This window comes from Neovison vison, chromosome 14 (genome assembly GCF_020171115.1).
Source record: "Neovison vison isolate M4711 chromosome 14, ASM_NN_V1, whole genome shotgun sequence".
Taxonomy (NCBI): Eukaryota; Metazoa; Chordata; class Mammalia; order Carnivora; family Mustelidae; genus Neogale; species Neogale vison.
The window spans coordinates 38,933,478-38,953,145 of record NC_058104.1 but is presented as its reverse complement, the minus strand read 5'-3'; the positions used below and the strand labels follow the sequence as shown (position 1 = coordinate 38,953,145).

General features: G+C 55.8%; 1 protein-coding gene and 1 pseudogene across 5 annotated transcripts; both read left to right on the top strand.

Annotated features, from left to right (window-relative positions):
* Positions 1-158: 158 nt before the first annotated feature.
* LOC122895493 lies at positions 159-1,164 on the top strand (annotated as a pseudogene).
* TAOK2 (TAO kinase 2) lies at positions 1,092-19,352 on the top strand. 5 transcript variants are annotated; one of them, XM_044232860.1, is made up of 19 exons: positions 1,092-1,177; positions 4,213-4,379; positions 4,563-4,634; positions 4,730-4,831; positions 5,319-5,364; positions 5,488-5,584; positions 5,732-5,845; positions 5,952-6,043; positions 8,857-8,950; positions 9,054-9,135; positions 9,939-10,106; positions 10,280-10,540; positions 10,703-10,864; positions 12,380-12,745; positions 12,833-13,036; positions 13,329-13,568; positions 16,686-16,898; positions 17,830-18,012; positions 18,105-19,352. In XM_044232860.1, exons 2-19 carry the CDS (start codon positions 4,248-4,250, stop codon positions 18,624-18,626), a joined length of 3,150 nt encoding a protein of 1,049 aa, XP_044088795.1. In that variant the 5' UTR covers positions 1,092-1,177; positions 4,213-4,247; the 3' UTR covers positions 18,627-19,352. The 5 variants fall into 5 exon arrangements, with proteins under 5 accessions (XP_044088795.1, XP_044088794.1, XP_044088796.1 ...); XM_044232859.1 differs by having other exon boundaries at positions 10,262-10,540; XM_044232861.1 differs by lacking the exon at positions 18,105-19,352 and adding an exon at positions 17,587-17,694 and having other exon boundaries at positions 10,262-10,540; positions 17,830-17,918.
* Positions 19,353-19,668: the final 316 nt, after the last annotated feature.

Below are 19,668 nucleotides of genomic sequence, written 5' to 3'. Positions count from 1 at the left end.
CGCCTTTTCGGCGCCCAGCAAGCCTCCTTCCCTTGCCCCTCCCAACCGCTACCCTGTACGCAGGCGCAGATCCCGGCTGCTTCTTTGCTTCCACTCGCGCCCCCTCAAAGCTTTCCCTAGCAACAAGCTCGGGCTCAGCGCTAAGGCGGGGCGAGCGCATGCGCCGCAGCTCTCTCCACGGCCACTTGTCGGACTGCTTGCTGAGCTCCTCCCCGTCCGAGCCTAGCCCTTCTCCCCGCCTCCTCCCATCCAGGGTCCGCGTGGCGGAGCGCGCGCGCACTCCGGCCCGGTAGCTGCCCATCTCCCCGTCCCCGGCAGTGAGGATAGGGGGGCGGGGCCATTTCCTTTGGGGTTCCGCCCCCTTTGGCCCGGCGTCCCTACCGCGCCTGCGCGCTCCCGCCCGGTCTCCATCTTGGAATTGGGAGGAAGAGGGAGAGGGAGACCGGGACGAGACCGGGGCTGTGGTGCGGAGAGAGGCTGAGGCTGAGAAGAGGAGAGGGAGAGAAGGCGCGGGGACCGTCCGTAGCTGCAGTCTTTCAGCTGCCCTCAGGAGAGGAAAGGGAAAAGGGAGGAGGCTGGGGCGGGAGTGAGGGCTGTCACCCTCGGACCCTGGTGTGAGAGGGGCCGTGCGGCCGGACGTCCTCGGGGTGGGCCCCCTGTCGGTGGCCGAAGAGCTGGGGCTCAGGCCCTTCGGTCGCGAATTTCCGGGCTCGACCCCTCGCTTCTCAATATCCGGGTATCAGCCCCCCTGACCCCACATATCCAGGACTCGGGTCCCAGCCTCTTTAAACCTGGGGCTCTGTTTCATAGGATTTCAAAAATCTGGGGTTCAGGCCCCTGCGCGCACCAGTATCCGGGGTTCATTCCCCGCGCGTTCAGATACCAAATTCAGCTTCCCTTCGTCCAAATATCTGGGGTTCAGACCCCACAACCAGAGATCCGGGATTCAGCAACTGTCGCCCTCGAGGAGGAGGAGGACTGGACCGCGAGGTCAGATCAGGTTGTCACCCCCTCCCCTCCAGGGGAGGCTTCCCGGGCCCGCCCCTCAGGAAGGGCGAAAGCCGAGGAAGAGGTGGCAAGGGGAGAGGTCTCCTTGCCCCTCTCCCAGCTGGGCAGAGCCGCTGGAGGACCCCAGGAGCAGGCGGAAGCGCTGGGGCACCATAGTGACCCCGACCAGGTGAGACACGGGGTGCAGGGGCGCGGGTCCCTTGTCTCGCATTGAGAAGAAAGGGTGCTCCTTTTTGAGGAACTGGGCCTGAGTAGGCAGGCCCTCTTCTCAGGATGAAGCCCCGTGGGCCGGTGGTCAGCTCTGGCTAGCGGTGCCTTCTGCTGCCCCCGTGTTCCTCTTCATTATGTCTGTCTGATGGGGGACCTAAGGTGACAGGGTCTTTGATGTCATGGGGGGTCACCCCCTAGGGCGCTTGAGCTGATAGATGGGTTTGCACTCTTCTGGTCTGTGTTCACTTGGCCCCTTACAGCTACCTGTTCTCTGGTTATACCCCTTTCTCTGGATGGCTTTGGGGTGTTGATTCCCTTGCCTTTGATCTCCATGGTGGGTCCACTTACCTGTTTTTTAGGCCTGGACTGTTTGGATTGTCCTTTCAAGGAAGTGTGTGTGTGTGCATGTGTGTTGAGGAGTGCCTGGCAGTGTGTTTTCCCTGGCTAGATCCTTACCTTCCAACCTCTTGCGGATGGTGTGATCTCATCCATTTGTCAAGCGACCTGTCATTTAGAAAGTGCTTTACATCTGTTCTCTCCTGTGACACCTCCCCTTCTATTCACCCTGTGGGGCCTCTTTTACTGCTGTCTTCCCATTTTGCAGTTGAGAATATTGAGGCCCAGAGAGGTTGCCCAAGGTCACACAATGGCAGAATTAGGATTTTGGAAACCCAGATTCTTGATCAGGTTTTGCCCCCCGCTCCGTACCTGTCTCTTGGCATCTCTTCTTGGCCAGGGATCCAGAGGAGAAGGAGTTGGGGTGAGATTTAAGAGTGAGGGGAAGAAGAGCTTCCTTTTGGGGAGGGTTCTACTCCGAAGCTTTTTCTGACCCCTGTCTTCTGTCTCGTGGATTTTTCTCTCTACCGTGACCTTCATCTTTACCCTGATTCCGTTCGTTGGCCTGGGTTCCTGAGAGGGCTCTCTCTTGTGGCAAATGATAGCCATAGTGGTGTCTCTTCACAGTTCAAGCCAAGCTGCTGGGGTAGGATGGTCCCCAACGTATTAAATCCTTGTGGTGACCCTGGAGGCAGGGAAGGAGAGACCCATATGCCAAGTGTCTGCATAGTGTTTGTAGGTTGGAGATCTCATTGACCATCTCACAACAGCCCTGTGCTGTAATCATTTTATCAAAGAGAAGACCAAGTATAAGGAGCCTACTGAACACCCTGTTGTTGGATGTTGCTGGTGAGCTGTGCTGGTCGTGAAGCTTGGGGGCAGACAGACTTGGGTTTCCTCATCTGCAGAATGGTGATAACATTGTTTTAGAAGGTGGCTGTGATTTCGCTCAGACATGGGTAACCACACAGATGTTCATTATCTGAGGAAGAGCCCCAGTGTGATGGTTTGCGTCCCTCGTATGTGGCTTGGGGTCCTGGGTCGGCATTCTGGGCTGGGTGCTGGTAACGAGGTCAAGAAGATTCCTTTGGCAAGTTGTGAGCACCTGCCTTTGTGTGTGGGTGTGTGGTGGGGGTGAGAGGTGCTTAGCTGTGTTGCTGGCAGGAGAATGGAGGAAGGGGCCTGTTTGGAGCAGCTCGGGAGCTGCTGAGGGCTTGGCTGAGGGCAGTCAATCAATCTCCGAGGCTATTCTGAGCCCTCTGCACCCTGGGGGCCCACCGGAGAGTCAGGCTTACTTCTTGCCCTCCAGCTTCCAGTTGGGCTAAGGAGACAAAATTAACAACACAACAGGAAACAATGCACGACAGAATGTAATTACTCTCTAAATTGTTAGGTGCTTTAAAGGAGCTAGAACTCGGCCCTGGGAGTCCAGCTCTGCTGAAGGCTCTTTTTGTGCCTAAATTCCAACAAGTGCTTAGCCGGGAGCCTGGCCTGGAATTCCCTGGGGGAAAGGGGCGGGGTCCTGGCTTCTTCCTCCTGCAGGAGCTTTCTGTGGGTATTGGGCTGTGTGCTCTAGGAGCTCTCCCTAAAGGCCCGACTGGTCAAGGGAGGCTTCCTGCAGGATGGGCATGAGCTTGAGGCGAGTTGCTGAGACAGTAATAAGCACACTGGCCCGATTGGAGAGAAGGTCCTGTTCTCTGACCTTGGAGAAATCCTGCTTCCTTTCCGTGCCTCAGTCACATAGTCTGTAAAATGGTGATCACTGTCTTGCCCTGCTTCTTTCCTCTGCATAGCAGCAGAGGACCAGCTTTGGGCAAGACTTAACCTTTTCGGAGTTTATTTCCTCCTCTGCAAGGTAGGGGTAATAGTAAGTTCTCATAAAATTGTGGTAAGGATTGAATGAGGGAGATGCATGTAAGGTGCTTACGGGCACATGCTGGTCAGTGTTCTGTGTACACCGCAGACGTTCTGTACCTCTTCATGAAGCACATGTGATCGGACTGGGCAAGTAAGGCGGCCCAGGGCACAGGCCCTACAGGCCAGCTGTCCCTGCTATCCCTGTCCTTCTCGTTCCACATCTCCTTCCTACCACAGTGTCCCTCACGCTTTTTGAGAGCAAGTCCTCTGGCCCTTGTGGGCCAGTACCCGCTTCTAACAATGGCCGGATTTCCACTGCCTCCGGCCTGGCTGTTTCCTGCTCTCTTCCAGGGTGTGAGAGGTTGAGGGAGGAGGGGGCCTCGACACCAAGGGGAACAGGAAGGTGCCTGGAAATATTTGGGGTATGGGAGTTGTGGGACAGGACACTTGGGAATCTGGGGTTCTGGCTGGGAGGTGGGATCTTTTATTCTTGAGGGGGGAAGTAAGGGTTGTAGCGAAACGGATCTTACTGAGGGCTGGGGGTGGTGAGGATGCTTTGCTCTCAGTCTTCCTAGCAGTTTTAGGGACTCCAGGGACCCGGCCCCCGTGCTCTGGTTGCCAGGGCAACTTCATTTTTTTGGAGCTTTGATGTTGTTCCTAATCTCCCCCTTGCCCTTCCTCTGCCATGCCTCCCCCTCATCAGGGAACTAGTGGAGGAGAAGGCAGAAACTTGAGAGGCCCCTTCCTTTCTCTCTCTTAGTGTTCCCTCTTTGCTCTAAGGGTCTGCTCTTCATTCTCCAGGTCAGGCCCCACTCTCAGGGCCCCCAGGGGCCATCATGCCAGCTGGGGGCCGGGCCGGGAGCCTGAAGGACCCCGATGTGGCTGAGCTCTTCTTCAAGGATGACCCTGAAAAGCTCTTCTCTGATCTCCGGGAAATTGGCCATGGCAGTTTTGGAGCTGTGTACTTCGTGAGTTGGGGCTTAGGAAAATGGGGTAGGGACAGGCACTGCCTTTTTCCTGACATGGGTCCACAGCCTGCTACACAGCTGTACCACACCGGCCTCTCCTGCCCTCCCCTGCTGGACCAACAAGACTTCCCGCTGCCCAGTTCTCACCAGGGGCCTTCACCACCTTCTGATCTGGTCTCACAGGCCCGAGATGTCCGGAATAGTGAGGTGGTGGCCATCAAGAAGATGTCCTATAGTGGGAAGCAGTCAAACGAGGTGGGTTAGGTTTGAAGAGACTGCTGGGGGGCAGGGCAGGGAACCCCAGTCTCAATGTTTGGGCTGAGTAAGCCTCTCCTCCTCTGACCTCTCAGAAGTGGCAGGATATCATCAAGGAGGTGCGGTTCCTGCAGAAGCTCCGGCACCCCAATACCATTCAGTACCGGGGCTGTTACCTGAGAGAGCATACGGCTTGGGTGAGCTAGCCCCCGACTCTGGCCTGATCTTTGCCCCCATCCTTGTCCTGGTCCAGTCTCTTAGGCGGGCCCTATTCCAGGTGCCGTTATAGGGACCTTGGAGAGGAGGAAGTCTCCCCCAACTTCTTTAGTCCTCAGACAAACCCACGAATAGCAATGTTTGTCCAGAAGGAGAGGCTGGTTTGAAGATGGACGTAAACTGTTAGTAGTTGGAAAGGGGCACATGGGCTGGAGGAAATGGAGATAGAATGGGGCTTTGAAGAGATTCAGTTGGGAGTGGTGGCATCTTGGGCTGTTTCTAGAGGAGGCCCTGGCTCTAGGGACTCTCCTACAACAATGTCGATTTCTCAGTCGTCCTCCCTCTCTGTTTTGACCCCCGGGCGCAGTGACTGGAGGATAGGCAGAGACACGGTCTGGATCTCTGCCCAAGGGAGATGGGGCAGGGGTGGCTGGAAATGCTTATCTCTGACCCTTTATCCTTTCTTAGCTGGTGATGGAGTATTGCCTGGGCTCAGCTTCTGACCTTCTAGAAGGTAAGTGGCTCTGGCCAACAAGTGGGAGAAGGGAGAAGAGCAAAGAAGGTGTAGGGGAAGGGAGCTTGTTCCATCCCCACCCTTGGGCTCCCTTCAGTTTGATGTTTCTCCCTCACTCCCCAGTGCACAAGAAGCCCCTTCAGGAGGTGGAGATCGCGGCTGTGACGCACGGGGCCCTTCAGGGTCTGGCTTACCTGCACTCCCACAACATGATCCATAGGTACGAGCCGCAGCGACGGTGGCTGTGAGGGGTGCCGTCTACGCTGCTCATTTGGCTGGGCTGTGGCCTTCATAGAAACTTGGTGCTGAAGCCTTGCTCAGCCTTCCTGAGATGCCTGCCTTTATCCCCGTGCGTTGTCTCTGGTAGGGATGTGAAGGCTGGAAACATCTTGCTGTCAGAGCCAGGCTTGGTGAAGCTGGGGGACTTCGGCTCTGCATCTATCATGGCACCCGCCAACTCCTTTGTGGGCACCCCATACTGGTGAGTGGGAGTAGTGGTGAGTGGAGAGAGTCCCCAGGATGTTGGGAGCAGGAGTTGGCAGAGTCTGGGTGCCTGATCAGCCTCTTTCTTCTGACCTTTGTCCCAGGATGGCTCCGGAGGTGATCCTGGCAATGGATGAGGGGCAGTATGATGGCAAGGTGGATGTCTGGTCCTTGGGGATAACCTGCATCGAGCTGGGTAAGGACGCATCCTCTGTTCCCTCGTCCTTTTTCCCTCTCCACTCCTTTCTCTTTCTCTTACCATCCCCATACCATCTCATCCGCAGGCTTTCAAACTCCTGTCCATTTTGACTCTACCCTTGGTCCCCCAGTCAGTCAGCTGTCAAATCCTAACAGCTCTTAGACCTGAAGATTTCGAAGCATTCTTCCCTTCCTGTCCACTACTCTAGTTCTCTGTCTTCTTTTCTTTATTTCTTTCTTTCTTTTTAAGTTTTAATTTATCCCACAGAAAGAGAACACAAGCAAGCAAGGAGCGGCAGGCAGAGGAAGAGGGAGAAGCAGGCTCCCCACTGAGCAGAGAGCCCGATGTGGGGCTCAGTTCCAGGACCCTGGGATCATGACCCGAGCTAAAGGCAGAGGCTTAACCTGCTGAACCACCCAGGCACCCCTCTGTATTTTTTGAATGCCCACTGTGTGCCATGCTATGGCAGCAGGTTCTGCAGGTAGAGCAGTGAATGAGGTTCTTGCCCTCATGGAACTTACCTTCTAGTTGGGGAAACAGGCATGTTTTCTCTCCGTGCGACAGAAGCTGGAAGGAGAAGTTTCAGGAACAGTACAACCATAAAACAAGGGACTTGACCTAGTTCCGGGGCTGAGGGAAGGTCTCCTCGTATTGGAGATGTCTAGGCAGAATGGTAAGACAAATCTGTGTGAAGACTGTAGGGAAGAGCATTCCAGACAGGAAAGAGCAGACATGGGGAGCTGAGCCTAGCTTCAGCTGTTTGGAATATGGCAAGTAATGCCATGTCAAAAGCAGTGAGTGGTAAGGCCAGAGGTTAGGCTCAAGTGAGTTCATGAGGCCTTGGAGCCTGTCCAGCTTACGCTGCTCACACAACTGTTTGTGCAGTAGTGTTCGCGAAGTTTTCAGCGTGGTGCCGGGCACAGCTAGTTGCCACAAAAAGAAATGCCCTTAGGTCCTCTTACCAGTGACTCCCTGTGGTGATGTTTCCTACCTATAGCCTCTTCTTCCTTCCAGTCTCTCTTACGGAGAGATCCGCCCTAGCTGGGTGCTGCTGCTGCTTCGCTCCCCTCCAGAATCCTTTAATGCCCCCATTGCCTTCAAGACTGACGCCGTCCCCACCCTGCCTTCCACCCAGCTGAAGGTTCTGCTGCCGGAAGGTCGGCTCTCTCCTGAGCTTGCCGTGAGCTTTTCTACTGTCTTGCCTTGGTTTATATTGTGTCTCTCCCCGAAGGCCAAGATTTGGACATATTCTTGTTCTCCATCTCCACATGTCTGCATTTGCCATTTAAGGCCACAGCCGGACAGGTGATGCAAATATGTGAAACAGGCCAAGTATGAGAAAAATTGAGAGCTGTCCTTTATATTTCTAGTTTTTGGTAGAGACAAGAATGCAGAGAACTGTTTCTCTACTGCCAAAGAAACAATCAGTCCTGATTATAAATGACAGCTGATATTCTGTATCAGAAGCAATGAGGAGAAGGCTCTGGCAAACTGGAGATTGCTGTTGCTTAGTTCTAGCCCGTCATTGTGCAGGAATGTCAGCTCCTTTTCATCAGATCTAATTCTTTAGGGGAAACTTGAAATTTAGATGATGGTGGTGATGATGATGATGGTTATTGTTAGGTTGGAATTTTATTCAAAAATCACTGTTTAGGGAGCCTGGGTGGCTCAGTGGGTTAAGCCTCTGCCTTCGGCTTGGGTAGTGATCTCAGGGTGCTGGGATCGAGCCCCGCATCGGGCTCTCTGCTCAACAGGGAGCCTGCTTCCTCCTCTCTCTCTCTCTCTCTGCCTGCCTCTCTGCCTACTTGTGATCTCTCTCTGTCAAATAAATAAATAAAATCTTTTTTGAAAAAAAATCACTGTTTAGGAGCTCCTGGGTGGCTCAGTCATTAAGTGTCTCCGTTCAACTCGGGTCATGATCCCAGGGTTCTGGGATTGAGCCCCTCATCGGGCTCCCTGCTCAGTGGGAAGCCTGCTTCTCTCTCTCCCACTCCTCCTGCTTGTGTTCCCTCTCTCGCTGTTTCTTTCTCTCTCTGTCAAATTAAATAAAATCTTAAAAAAAAAAAAGTGTTCAGGCCAAAAAACATAAACACCACAAAACATTTGTCTGGCCCACAAGGAGCTCCTCCTGGCTTTTAACTTCTCAGCTGAGGCCTAGCTCCAGTATCCCTTTTTCCAAAAGACCTGCCCTTGATCCCCTGCGTGTGTACCAGTTTGAGGGCCCGCCATGCACACCCCACTTCCCAGCCGTTTTTCTGTCTCCTTCCCTGTTAGACTGGAAGTTCCTTGAGGACAGGGCCCATGTCTTGTTTTTCCTTAACTTCACCATAACACTTAGCAAGTTTTTTGCTCTCATTTGGAACCTAATAAATGTTAGTTGGGCTGATAACTGTTTCCTTCTGCCTCCTTCGGTGCTTGTGCCTCCATTGTGTGCAGGGGAAAGGATCAATATTAAATTTTACAGAGGGAATTAATTAAGATGATGAGAATTGGTCAGCAAGGAAGTGAGGGAGCTGAGGTGTGGACCCAAATCTTTTTTATTTTTTTTTTTTTTTTTAAGATTTTATTTATTTGACAGAGAGAGATCACAAGTAGGCAGAGAGAGAGAGAGGGAAGCAGGCTCCCTGCTGAGCAGAGAGCCCGATGCGGGACTCGATCTCAGGACCCCGAGATCATGACCTGAGCCAAAGGCAGCGGCTTAACCCACTGAGCCACCCAGGCGCCCCTGGACCCAAATCTTTTGATTTCCAGTCTAGCCTCCGCTGCCTTCCTGCCACCTCTCACCTTCTCCCTGTTGACTTTTTCTGTAGCGGAACGGAAACCACCGCTGTTCAACATGAATGCGATGAGTGCCTTATACCACATTGCACAGAATGAGTCCCCCGTGCTCCAGTCAGGACACTGGTGAGGACTGGGATTCCTGGGCCCAGGGGTTAGACCTTCCGTAGGGTAAGGCTGCGTGGCTCATGCCCTTCCCACCTCTCCCTTATCCTCCCCTGACATTTAGGTCTGAGTACTTCCGGAATTTTGTTGACTCTTGTCTTCAGAAGATTCCTCAAGACAGACCAACCTCAGAGGTTCTTCTGAAGGTGAGGGCTCACTGCCCTAGCATTCTCCTAGAACTGTGGCTTGTTAGAATCACTTGAGGAAGCCCTTAGTGACATTAGTGACTCCCAGTTCTTCGTCCACCAGCCACTTCACCTACGAATTCCCACCCCCCTTCCCAGTGCCCAATGGACTTTGTGTTTTGCAAGATTTTGTCTAGAAGACTGCTTTTACTTATTAAGTAATAACTTGTTTTCCCATCTTTTATTAATCAAAGATATATGTAATTGCCAGCCAGAGCTTCTGGTCTGCGTGCGATAACCAGGGTTGCCACGCTGATCTGATGTAATTCAAGCCAAAAGCCTGTGTAGCCTTGTCTTGGGTAAATGTATGATTTCCCTTAGGTGTTTTTTGAGTTACCAAAAGTAGAGGGGCCCCTATTCCCTTCACAGATCCATGGAGGCCTAAGGAACCCTAGTTGGGAACTGATGAAGACAGTCTAGTTTGGCCTATTTGCTTTATAATCATGGGATACCTTATGAGGGCCAGAGAGGCCTCATGATGTGTCCAGGGGCACACAACACTTTGACAGAGGACCTGAACTACACTCCAGATCTCCTGACTGTTCTTGTCTGTCAGCCATGCCTGGGAGAACAGGCGCCTGCCCCAGGAGTAGTGACTGGGTGGTGAAAATTCATGCAGGAGCAGGGGTTAGGACAAGGCTAGTGTCAGTTCACGGTGGGCATGAGTCCCAGGGAAGTATCTCAGGGCAGAGGGAACGCCAGAGCCCATGGGATATTGGGAGGCAGGGTGCTTGGCAGCAGGCCTCAGCATTCTCTCCCCTTAGCACCGCTTTGTGCTCCGGGAACGGCCACCCACGGTCATCATGGACCTAATCCAGAGAACTAAGGATGCTGTGCGGGAGCTAGACAACCTGCAGTACCGTAAGATGAAGAAGATACTGTTCCAAGAGGCACCCAATGGCCCTGGTGCTGAGGCCCCAGAGGAGGAGGAGGTGACCCAGCTTACCATACCACCCGTGTATACCACTGTTGTGCTCGCCTCCTGGCAGCTGCTTGGCTCACTTTCCCTCTCCCTCTTCCTACCCTCTGTCTCCCTGTGCTACCTCTATACACTCTCCCCTTGTCCTTCCCCTTCCCTGCCCAACAGCCTGCGCCCTGTCCGCAGGAGGCCGAGCCCTACATGCACCGGGCTGGGACGCTGACCAGTCTAGAGAGTAGCCACTCAGTGCCCAGCATGTCCATCAGCGCCTCCAGCCAGAGCAGTTCGGTCAACAGCCTAGCAGATGCTTCAGACAACGAGGAGGAGGAGGAGGAGGAAGAAGAGGAAGAGGAGGAAGAAGACGGGCCTGAAGCCCGAGAGCTGGCCATGATGCAGGAGGGGGAGCACACGGTCACCTCCCACGGTTCCGTCATCCAGCGACTGCCGGTGCGCACCTCGCCCTCCATAAGCCTGGTGGTGCCACGGCCGGTCCCCAGCTCTCCCTCCCGTGTGATTGCTTAGCTAAGTCTCATGGGGTCTCCAGGGAACTCCCTTTGGGCCCAGTAGCCTCTGAACCTTGGACAGCCCTTTTACCTTCCTTTCCTCTAGGGTTCTGACAACCTGTATGATGACCCCTACCAGCCAGAGATGACCCCCAGCCCTCTCCAGCCGCCGGCAGCCCCGGCTCCCGCCTCTGCCACCTCTTCTGCCCGCCGCCGGGCCTACTGCCGCAACCGGGACCACTTTGCCACCATCCGTACTGCCTCCCTGGTAAGCGTGGCCATCCGCCCTTAGCCTGGGTGCCCCGGACTCTGAGTCCAGAGATGATTTTTCCCAGCTGTGGCACTGGATTAAGTGCAGATTCCACCCTCACTTTCTGTTGTTTTCTCTCTCCTTTTCTCCTCAACCTTCCCCACTCTCAGCAGACTCTGAGCAGAACGTTTAGGTCACATCGCCTGATATGGGTGTTCCAGGCTTGGTAAACTCTTGCTCCATCCTCGTGGCGAGGCTTAAGTAGTATGTCCTGGGGCGTCTTCCCAGGCTCCTGGCCAGCCCGGTGCTTCACATCTCTGTGCGTTGTTGCTCCCACGTGGCATTATGACAGATGTGCTGGATTTTACATCCCTGGAGGGCAAGGAGTGGTGGCCAGTGTCTGCCTCATGCCATTGATTGGCTCTCAGGCCCACACTCATGCCTGCCTCTCATCCTTCGGCTCCTTTGCGGGGAGAGGGTACAAGCCCATTGGAGAAACGAGAGAATCGTGACTCAGACGTGCTGTTGTCCAAGGCACTTGCCCAAACACCTTTGGTGGTTCTCAAATTTTCAAATTAAGCAGGACCTCGATCCTCCTAAAATCAAGTCAAGGTGATGTTTTTCTCCGTTCCCAGGAAAAAATGGATAGACTTTCATAGAATATAGTTTTCGCCCACACTTTCAATGCACCATTAGATGACATTTTTGCTTAGCTGCAGGCACCAGCATCGATTACCTTAGAGGCCAGTGGTCAGTCTGCTACATTCTGTGGCTAACACTTGTGGTTGAGTGTTGTGCTGGGACAGCCCTTCAGATCCTGTGATGCTCAGTGCTGTGGTGCTGTGCAGAGAGGTCTGTAACTTCCAGGGACTTGGCCACCTGGACTGGTTGGAGTCATGCCTACTTGACAATGGGACCTGAGCTCAGGTCCTCAGATGGGGACATCCAGGCCCAGTGTTCTTGATACTTCCAGCATCTCATGGCCGAGCTCCCATCTCCGTACCTGGGCTGTGTAAGGAGTCCTTACCGACTCCTTACTTACATTTCAGTGTTTGGTGAAATGGAAGGAAGCCAACACTTGTTAGATCAGAGCGTTTTATTAGACACTAGTTCATCTGTATCAGAGTTGGATCTCCACAGCTTCCTATAAAAGGATATCATTGCCCCATTTAGCTGGCGAGGGAACTGAGGCTTAGTGTCATTCATGTGCTTGAAGTCACATGGTTAGTAAGTTAGTAAGTGGGAGTATAGCCCAGGTATTTCTGATTTTGAATTAATTTGAATTGTTGCCACTTTTGTGCTGGGCCTGGGGTCTCACCTGGGTCTCAGCAGTCGGTGAATTGGACTGTGTGCCCGTCATCCTGTGGAGGCAGCAGGCTCCGGGGGGCTGAGTGTGAGGAAAGCACCAGATAAGAATTAAACCTATGAGTCTGAAACGCGTGCTCTCCAGCAGAGCACAACGATCGTTACGCTCCGTGTGTTAATGAGGTGGGGCAGAGCTGAGCCCCCTTCTCATCCTCTCTCCTGCCCCAGGTCAGCCGCCAGATCCAGGAGCACGAGCAGGACTCAGCGCTGCGGGAGCAGCTGAGTGGCTATAAGCGGATGCGACGGCAGCACCAGAAGCAGCTGCTGGCCCTGGAGTCGAGGCTGCGGGGTGAACGGGAGGAGCATAGCGCCAGGCTGCAGCGGGAGCTTGAGGCCCAGCGCGCTGGCTTTGGGGCTGAGGCAGAAAAGCTGTCCCGGCGGCACCAGGCCATCGGTGAGAAGGAGGCCCGAGCAGCCCAGGCCGAGGAGCGGAAGTTCCAGCAGCACATCCTCGGGCAGCAGAAGAAGGAGCTGGCCGCCCTGCTGGAGGCTCAGAAGCGAACATACAAACTGCGGAAGGAGCAGCTGAAGGAGGTGGGCCCGGGCCGCAGCCGTGGGGGGGGGGGGGGCTGTGCTGGGCGAGGCGCCCTGACCCCCTGCCCTCCCCACCGTCTTGCCCAGGAGCTCCAGGAGAACCCCAGCACCCCCAAGCGGGAGAAGGCCGAGTGGCTTCTGCGGCAGAAGGAGCAGCTCCAGCAGTGCCAGGCGGAGGAGGAGGCAGGGCTGCTGCGGCGGCAGCGCCAGTACTTTGAGCTTCAGTGTCGCCAGTATAAGCGCAAGATGCTTCTGGCGCGTCACAGCCTGGACCAGGACCTGCTGCGCGAGGTGGGCCACCCCGTCCCCCATTCCCTCCCACAGCACGGGCACCTACCCCTTCGTTTGCCTCACTTGGGGTCATCTGTCCCCTCTGCCGTGTTCCAGCTTGGCTGGTTTCCTCGTGCCTGCCAGGCCCCGCTCGAGCTCCCTAGGCTGCTGCTCCCACACCAGCCGGGAGCGTGGCTCCCTTACGCCCTTAGCTCCCTGTGCTCAGCTCCCTCTGCCGGGGAGTCCTGGGGCTCTCTTGACACCAACAAGGCTTCCTAACTGGGCTCGGGGCCCTGCCTCCCTTCTGCCTCAGGATTTGAACAAGAAGCAGACCCAGAAGGACTTGGAGTGTGCACTGCTGCTGCGGCAGCATGAGGCCACGCGGGAGCTGGAGCTACGGCAGCTCCAGGCCGTCCAGCGCACACGGGCGGAGCTCACCCGCCTGCAGCACCAGACGGAGCTGGGTAACCAGCTGGAGTACAACAAGCGGCGTGAGCAAGAGTTGCGGCAGAAGCACGCGGCCCAGGTTCGCCAGCAGCCCAAGAGCCTCAAAGTACGTGCAGGCCAGCGTCCCCCGGGCCTCCCGCTCCCCGTTCCTGGGGCTCTGGGGCCACCCAGCACAGGCACCCCTAGAGAAGAGCAGCCCCGCTCATCTGGCCAGGAGGCAGTACTGAACCAAAGAATTCTGGGAGAGGAGGAGGAAGCAGTTCCAGAGAGAAGGATTTTGGGAAAGGAAGGGGCCACCTTGGAGCCAGAGGACCAGAGGATGTTGGGGGAAGAATCAGGAGTCTCTAGTCCCGGCCCACAAAACCATGGGAGTTTGGTTGATGAGGAAGTTTGGGGTCTGCCTGAGGAGGAGATAGAAGAACTTAGAGTCCCATCCCTGGCACCCCAGGAGAGGAGCATTGCAGGCCAGGAGGCAGCTGGGGAGTGGAGGTTATGGGGCAAGGAGGACGGGCGCCTCCTGGATGAGGAATTTGAGTTTGGCTGGATCCCAGGCCCAGCACTAACCCCAGTCCCCGAGGAGGAGGAAGAGGAGGAGGAGGGAGCTCCAGTTAGGACCCTGAGGGATCCTGGAGATGGCTGTCCCTCACCAGACATCCCCCCTGAACCCCCTCCAGCACATCTGAGGCACAGCCCTGCTAACCAGCTCCCTGGACTTCTGTCCCATGGTCTCCTGGCAGGCCTGTCCTTCGCAGTGGGGTCCTCCTCCGGCCTCCTGCCCCTCCTGCTTCTGCTCCTCCTCCCGCTGCTGGCAGCGCAGGGCGGGGGTGGCCTGCAGGCATCGCTGCTGGCCCTCGAGGTGGGGCTGGTGGGCCTGGGGGCCTCCTACCTACTTCTTTGTACAGCTCTGCACCTGCCCCCCAGTCTGTTCCTACTCCTGGCCCAGGGCACCGCACTGGGGGCCGTCCTGGGTCTGAGTTGGCGCCGTGGCCTTATAGGTGTCCCTCTGGGCCTTGGGGCCTCCTGGCTCCTAGCCTGGCCAGGTCTGGCCCTACCTCTGGCAGCTCTTGCAGCTGGGGGCAAATGGGTGCGGCAGCAGGGCCCCCGGATGCGCCGGGGTATCTCTCGACTCTGGTTACGGGCTCTGCTGCGCCTGTCGCCCATGGCCTTTCGTGCCCTGCAGGGCTGTGGGGCTGTGGGGGACCGGGGCCTGTTTGCACTGTACCCTAAAACCAACAAGGATGGCTTCCGCAGCCGTCTGCCTGTCCCTGGGCCCCGGCGGGGTAATCCCCGTGCTGCCCGACACCCACTAGCCCTGTTGGCAAGGTTCTGGACCCTGTGCAAGGGCTGGAACTGGCGCCTGGCACGGGCCAGCCAGGGGTTAGCCTCGCACTTGCCCCCCTGGGCCATCCACACCCTGGCCAGCTGGGGCCTGCTCCGGGGTGAGAGGCCCAGCCGTATCCCCCGGCTGCTGCCGCGCAGTCAGCGCCGGCTAGGGCCTCCTGCTTCTCGCCAGCCAGCACCTGGGACTCTAAGTGGGCGGCGATCCCGAACCCGGCAGTCCCGGGCCCTGCCTCCCTGGAGGTAACCCACTCTCGCTCCTCCTCAGCCCGAATCCGGAGCATCGAGCACTTTATCTCCCACTCCTCAGTGAGGTTTCTCCGGTCCCAGCCCTCTCCCCCTTTCACCCCTCCTTCCTTAGTATGCTTCCCCGCCTCGCCCCAGCCCTTCGGACCTGCAGACAGGCAGCCTCCCCCGTGGAGTCCGGAAGTTACACTCCGTGGTCTCCCGACGCTCCTCCCCCACCCTAAATTATTGCTGTTCTCCCGCTGTGTGTGTGCTCATCCTCACCCTCATCAACTCGGGCCTGGGGCCAGGGGTGGCGGAGGGTGGGAAGTCATGTTTTTTTTTTCTCTCTTTGATTTTGTTTTTCTGTCTCCCTTCCAACCTGTCCCCTTTCCCCCACCAAAAAAAAAAAAAAAAAAAAGAAAAGAAAAAGACAAACACAAATAAAATATCTGAGCGGAACTGTACCTTTGGCCCAGGCTGCCTCTGTCTGCTTTGTCCTGCCGCCTAGCCTCCCGGGTATGCCCCCCAATCTGGACCCTTGGCCCCCAGTTCCATGACCTCTTCACCCCCATCTACGTTATCTTAACCCCTTTCACTCCTCAGCCTCATCCTCTCTGCCTTCATAGCTTCGTTGCTCCATGACCACCACCAGCTCAGAGGTCTGAGCCCCTGTTGAGCTTCCAAGAGCTTCTTGGTCCCATAGTTCCCCCATTGGTGGATTCTTTCCAGAGAGTCCTTAGGTTCCGGGTCCTTTTGTCCTCATCCCCTGCCTTTACTCCCGACCCATTCCCTATGTGGTTGCCTTTTGTCTGGGAGCTGAATTTCCCTCCTGGCATTAGGCTTTACCCTAGAGGGCTTGGGGATGGATCTGCAAATCCTCTACAGTAAGGGGTGGTGAGTTTGGGGGGCCAGGCAGATTGGGGGGGCCCGTGGAAATGGGATTGGTTGTGGGCTTGGAGTGGGATGGAATGTGAAGATCTGGTCAGGTAGCAGCTGCTGGCCCATTGAACCTGTCAGGCCCTTTCTGGCCACCTCTTTTGGCCCTTTCCCTGGTGTGGCCCAGGATGGGGCACTCCTTATCCATTTCTCGGCTTGGAGCTCATCCTCGTTCCTTCCTTCCCACCCTGAGGTGCTGAACCTGGGACTTCCTCTGTCTTTCCTTGGCCGTGTCGCTCTCTTCCATGGGTGTGATGTGTGACTTGATGTGTGACTTGGTTCTCTCACTCCTGTGCACATTCTGTGTCTGCTCCTGGGTTTCCGTCTCTGGGTTGTATTTTCTCCCTCTTTGCATGGTCAGAGCTTCTTGTGTACGCTCAGTACCCTAAAGATTTTCAGTTCCCTGTCCATAAACTCTCCTGCTGTTCCTTGTGAGTTTTCTACCCAACTCTGAACTTGCTCTTGGAACCTGTCTTGTTTACTTCGTGTCTCTTGCCCATTGAGAATCTGCCTGATCTCTCTCAACACGATCCCATCTCTCCATGTCTGTCTGTATACAGCTCCCCCCGCCCCCTCTGTCTAACATGTTTTCTGTTTCTCTCCCTCTCCCTGTCTCTGCTTCTGTCTCCTCTTCTCTCTCTCTCTCTCTTCTCCCCCTCTCCCCGGTTGTTCCTCCTCCTCTCCCTTGCCCCCATCTCCCCTTGGTCCGTCCACTGCATAGTCTAAGGAGCTGCAGATCAAGAAGCAGTTCCAGGAGACGTGTAAGATCCAGACTCGGCAGTACAAGGCCCTGCGGGCACACTTGCTGGAGACCACGCCCAAAGCTCAGCACAAGAGCCTCCTTAAGCGGCTCAAGGAAGAACAGACCCGCAAGCTGGCCATCCTCGCCGAGCAATACGACCAGTCCATCTCCGAGATGCTCAGCTCACAGGCGGTGAGGCCTGGGGTCCAGGGAGGGAGCGTGGTGGAGCCTGGCTCCTGTATGCCCGGCTTAGTTATGGGCAGTGGGAATGGGGAGTGTGGACAAAGACGGGGCTTTTGTTCTTGGGGGAAACTTAGATCCTCCCAGTGTCCGTATTCTCCGCAATGGTTTCATTGTCTCTCTTAAGTATTTTCTTAAGGTCTTGTCAAAGCCAGCCTGACTACCAAGAACCAAGCAAAGAGTGGCTATAATTTTTTCCTGGGCTTGCGTTAGTTGAACGTGTTAACAGGGAGCAAATCGGCCCTTGGGCCGATTTACTCAGACTTCTGGAGGATTTTGAAGATTGCTGTTCTAAGAGTGATCACACAACACCACTGGAAAGGGCCAATTACAAACTACACGTAGCGTAAAACACCACAGTGCCCTGGTCATTGCCATTCTCGCACCCAATCCCACCTCTCAGAGGTAACGGTTAATAGTTGTAGTTTAGATTTTTTTTTTTTCCCCTGTGCATATTTGGAAAACTACGTACAATTTTAATCTGAAATTATATTGTACGTACTGTTCTTTTTCCACCTACTATTTCTTGGACGCTTTTCCATGTCAGTACACCTGTCTCATTTTTGAAACAGTGTAGAATTTTCCATGGTATGACTGTACCATTGTTTCTTTAACCCATCCCTTATTGGTGGACATTTAGGTTGCTTCCAGTATTTTGCTATTACAACGCTTCGGGGAGCTCCTCCGAGCACCTGTGCGAGTATACCAGGGGCATAGATTACTGCAAGTGTAATTGCTGTGTCACAGGGTATGGCGACCTTTCATTCTGCTGGATGTTGAGACTGGCTGCTGCTTGAAACCTGAGGGCCCAGCCTACCTGGGGCGGGGGAGGGGTGTGGGGGTGGGGGAGAAGGCCCCTAACATGCCTTCTCCTCTCTGCCAGCTGCGGCTTGATGAGACCCAGGAGGCAGAATTCCAGGCCCTTCGGCAGCAGCTGCAGCAGGAGCTGGAGCTGCTCAACGCCTACCAGAGCAAGATCAAGATCCGCACGGAGGGTCAGCACGAGCGGGAGCTGCGGGAGCTGGAGCAGCGGGTGGCTCTGAGGCGCGCACTGCTGGAGCAGCGGGTAAGGGGGCTTTGACGCCAGCGTGCGTCGGGGAGGGCGGGCTCCCCCCGTCCCGCCCCCAGGCGTGCTAACCTCTTTTCTGGGTGTCCCAGGTGGAAGAGGAGCTGCTGGCCTTGCAGACAGGGCGCTCCGAGCGAATCCGGAGTTTGCTCGAGCGGCAGGCCCGTGAGATCGAGGCTTTCGATGCCGAGAGCATGAGGCTGGGCTTCTCCAGTATGGCTCTGGGGGGCATCCCAGCCGAGGCTGCTGCCCAGGGCTATCCCGCTCCACCCCCTGCCCCTGCCTGGCCCTCCCGTCCTGTTCCCCGATCAGGGGCACATTGGAGCCATGGTCCTCCTCCACCGGGCATGCCCCCCCCAGCCTGGCGTCAGCCCTCTCTGCTGGCTCCTCCAGGTCCCCCAAACTGGCTGGGGCCCCCCACACAGAGTGGAACACCCCGTGGTGGAGCCCTGCTGCTGCTAAGAAACAGCCCTCAGCCCCTGCGGCGGGCAGCCTCGGGGGGCAGTGGCAGTGACAATGTGGGCCCACCTGCCGCTGCAGTGCCTGGGCCTCTGAGCCGCAGCACCAGTGTCGCTTCCCACATCCTCAATGGCTCCTCCCACTTCTATTCCTGAAGTGCAAGATGGATGAGCAGATGAATGGGGCAGGGGCAGGGGCAGGGGTGGGTGGAGCCTGATCCTGGAGGGCTGTAAGGGAGGCCCATCCAAGGGTGGGGGACAGGATGTTGGCTCCAGCTCCCCTCAGACCGCCTCATCTCATGAGCTTCTTGGGCTGGCCAGTGGCCCGGGGCCAGCTTGGGCATAGGTGCCTCAAGGCTGACCAGGAGCCCCTGCCTCCCCACCATGGTGCCAGGGTCTCTCTCCACCACAGCCTCGGGAAAGGAGGGAGATGTGCGTGTCAAATGTTCATCTGGTCCCCTGGGGGAGGGGAAGGGTGGGTCTAGATATATTATATTCAGAGAACTATACTGCCTCGTGTAATGGGGCCGTGGACTGGGGATGCCAGGCCCCCAGACCTGGGGTGTGGCAGAGCAGGTCGGGGGTGGGGAGAACAGAAGGAAAAGGCCTTCCTAGGAAAGAAGGATCAGGATGGGGTTTGGGGTCAGGTTGCCTGGTCTCTGCATCCCCCCGTTGCTGTCTGACGTCCTGTGCCGTCTTGTCCTTTTTTTTTTTTTTTTTTTTTTTTAAATTGAGATCAGAGCTAGGGCAGGGGAACAAGGGAAGGACCTTCGAAAGGGCTGCTCCCAGACCTGGGGGCAGACATGGGAGCCCCTCCCAGCTATGGGGTTGGCACAGAGCCCCACAGCAAGCTTTTAATAAACTGTTGGTTATTCTAACAGACCCCAGGACTCCCCGTTTCTGTCCAAGGTGTGGATTAAGGACTGTTCGGCGGGAGGTGATGCTGTTACCGGTATTTAAAAAGGGAATTTATTGGGCTGTGTAACTGAACATTTCAGTGGTTTTAATGACTTTGGGCATGGCTGGATCCAGAGCTTTAAAGGAATTAATTCATCAGTCTTCTGGCTTCTACTTCCCTTTGCTTTGGGATTCAGAGATCTTCAGAAGGTTCACTTTCACACACGGGCTCCTGGCAGCTCCAGGCCTACATGTTAGCAGCAGCCTCAGCAGTGAGAATGCCGGCAAAGTCCTCAAGTGA

What these genes read in the sequence shown, in the direction of transcription:
- TAOK2 (XM_044232857.1), top strand. Translation starts at nt 4,248, where the DNA reads ATGCCAGCTGGGGGCCGGGCCGGGAGCCTGAAGGACCCCGATGTGGCT. An exon ending in GGAAGGAGCAGCTGAAGGAG is followed by an intron (nt 12,746 to 12,832) that starts GTGGGCCCGGGC and finishes CGTCTTGCCCAG; the next exon opens with GAGCTCCAGGAGAACCCCAG. An exon ending in ACCAGGACCTGCTGCGCGAG is followed by an intron (nt 13,037 to 13,328) that starts GTGGGCCACCCC and finishes CTTCTGCCTCAG; the next exon opens with GATTTGAACAAGAAGCAGAC.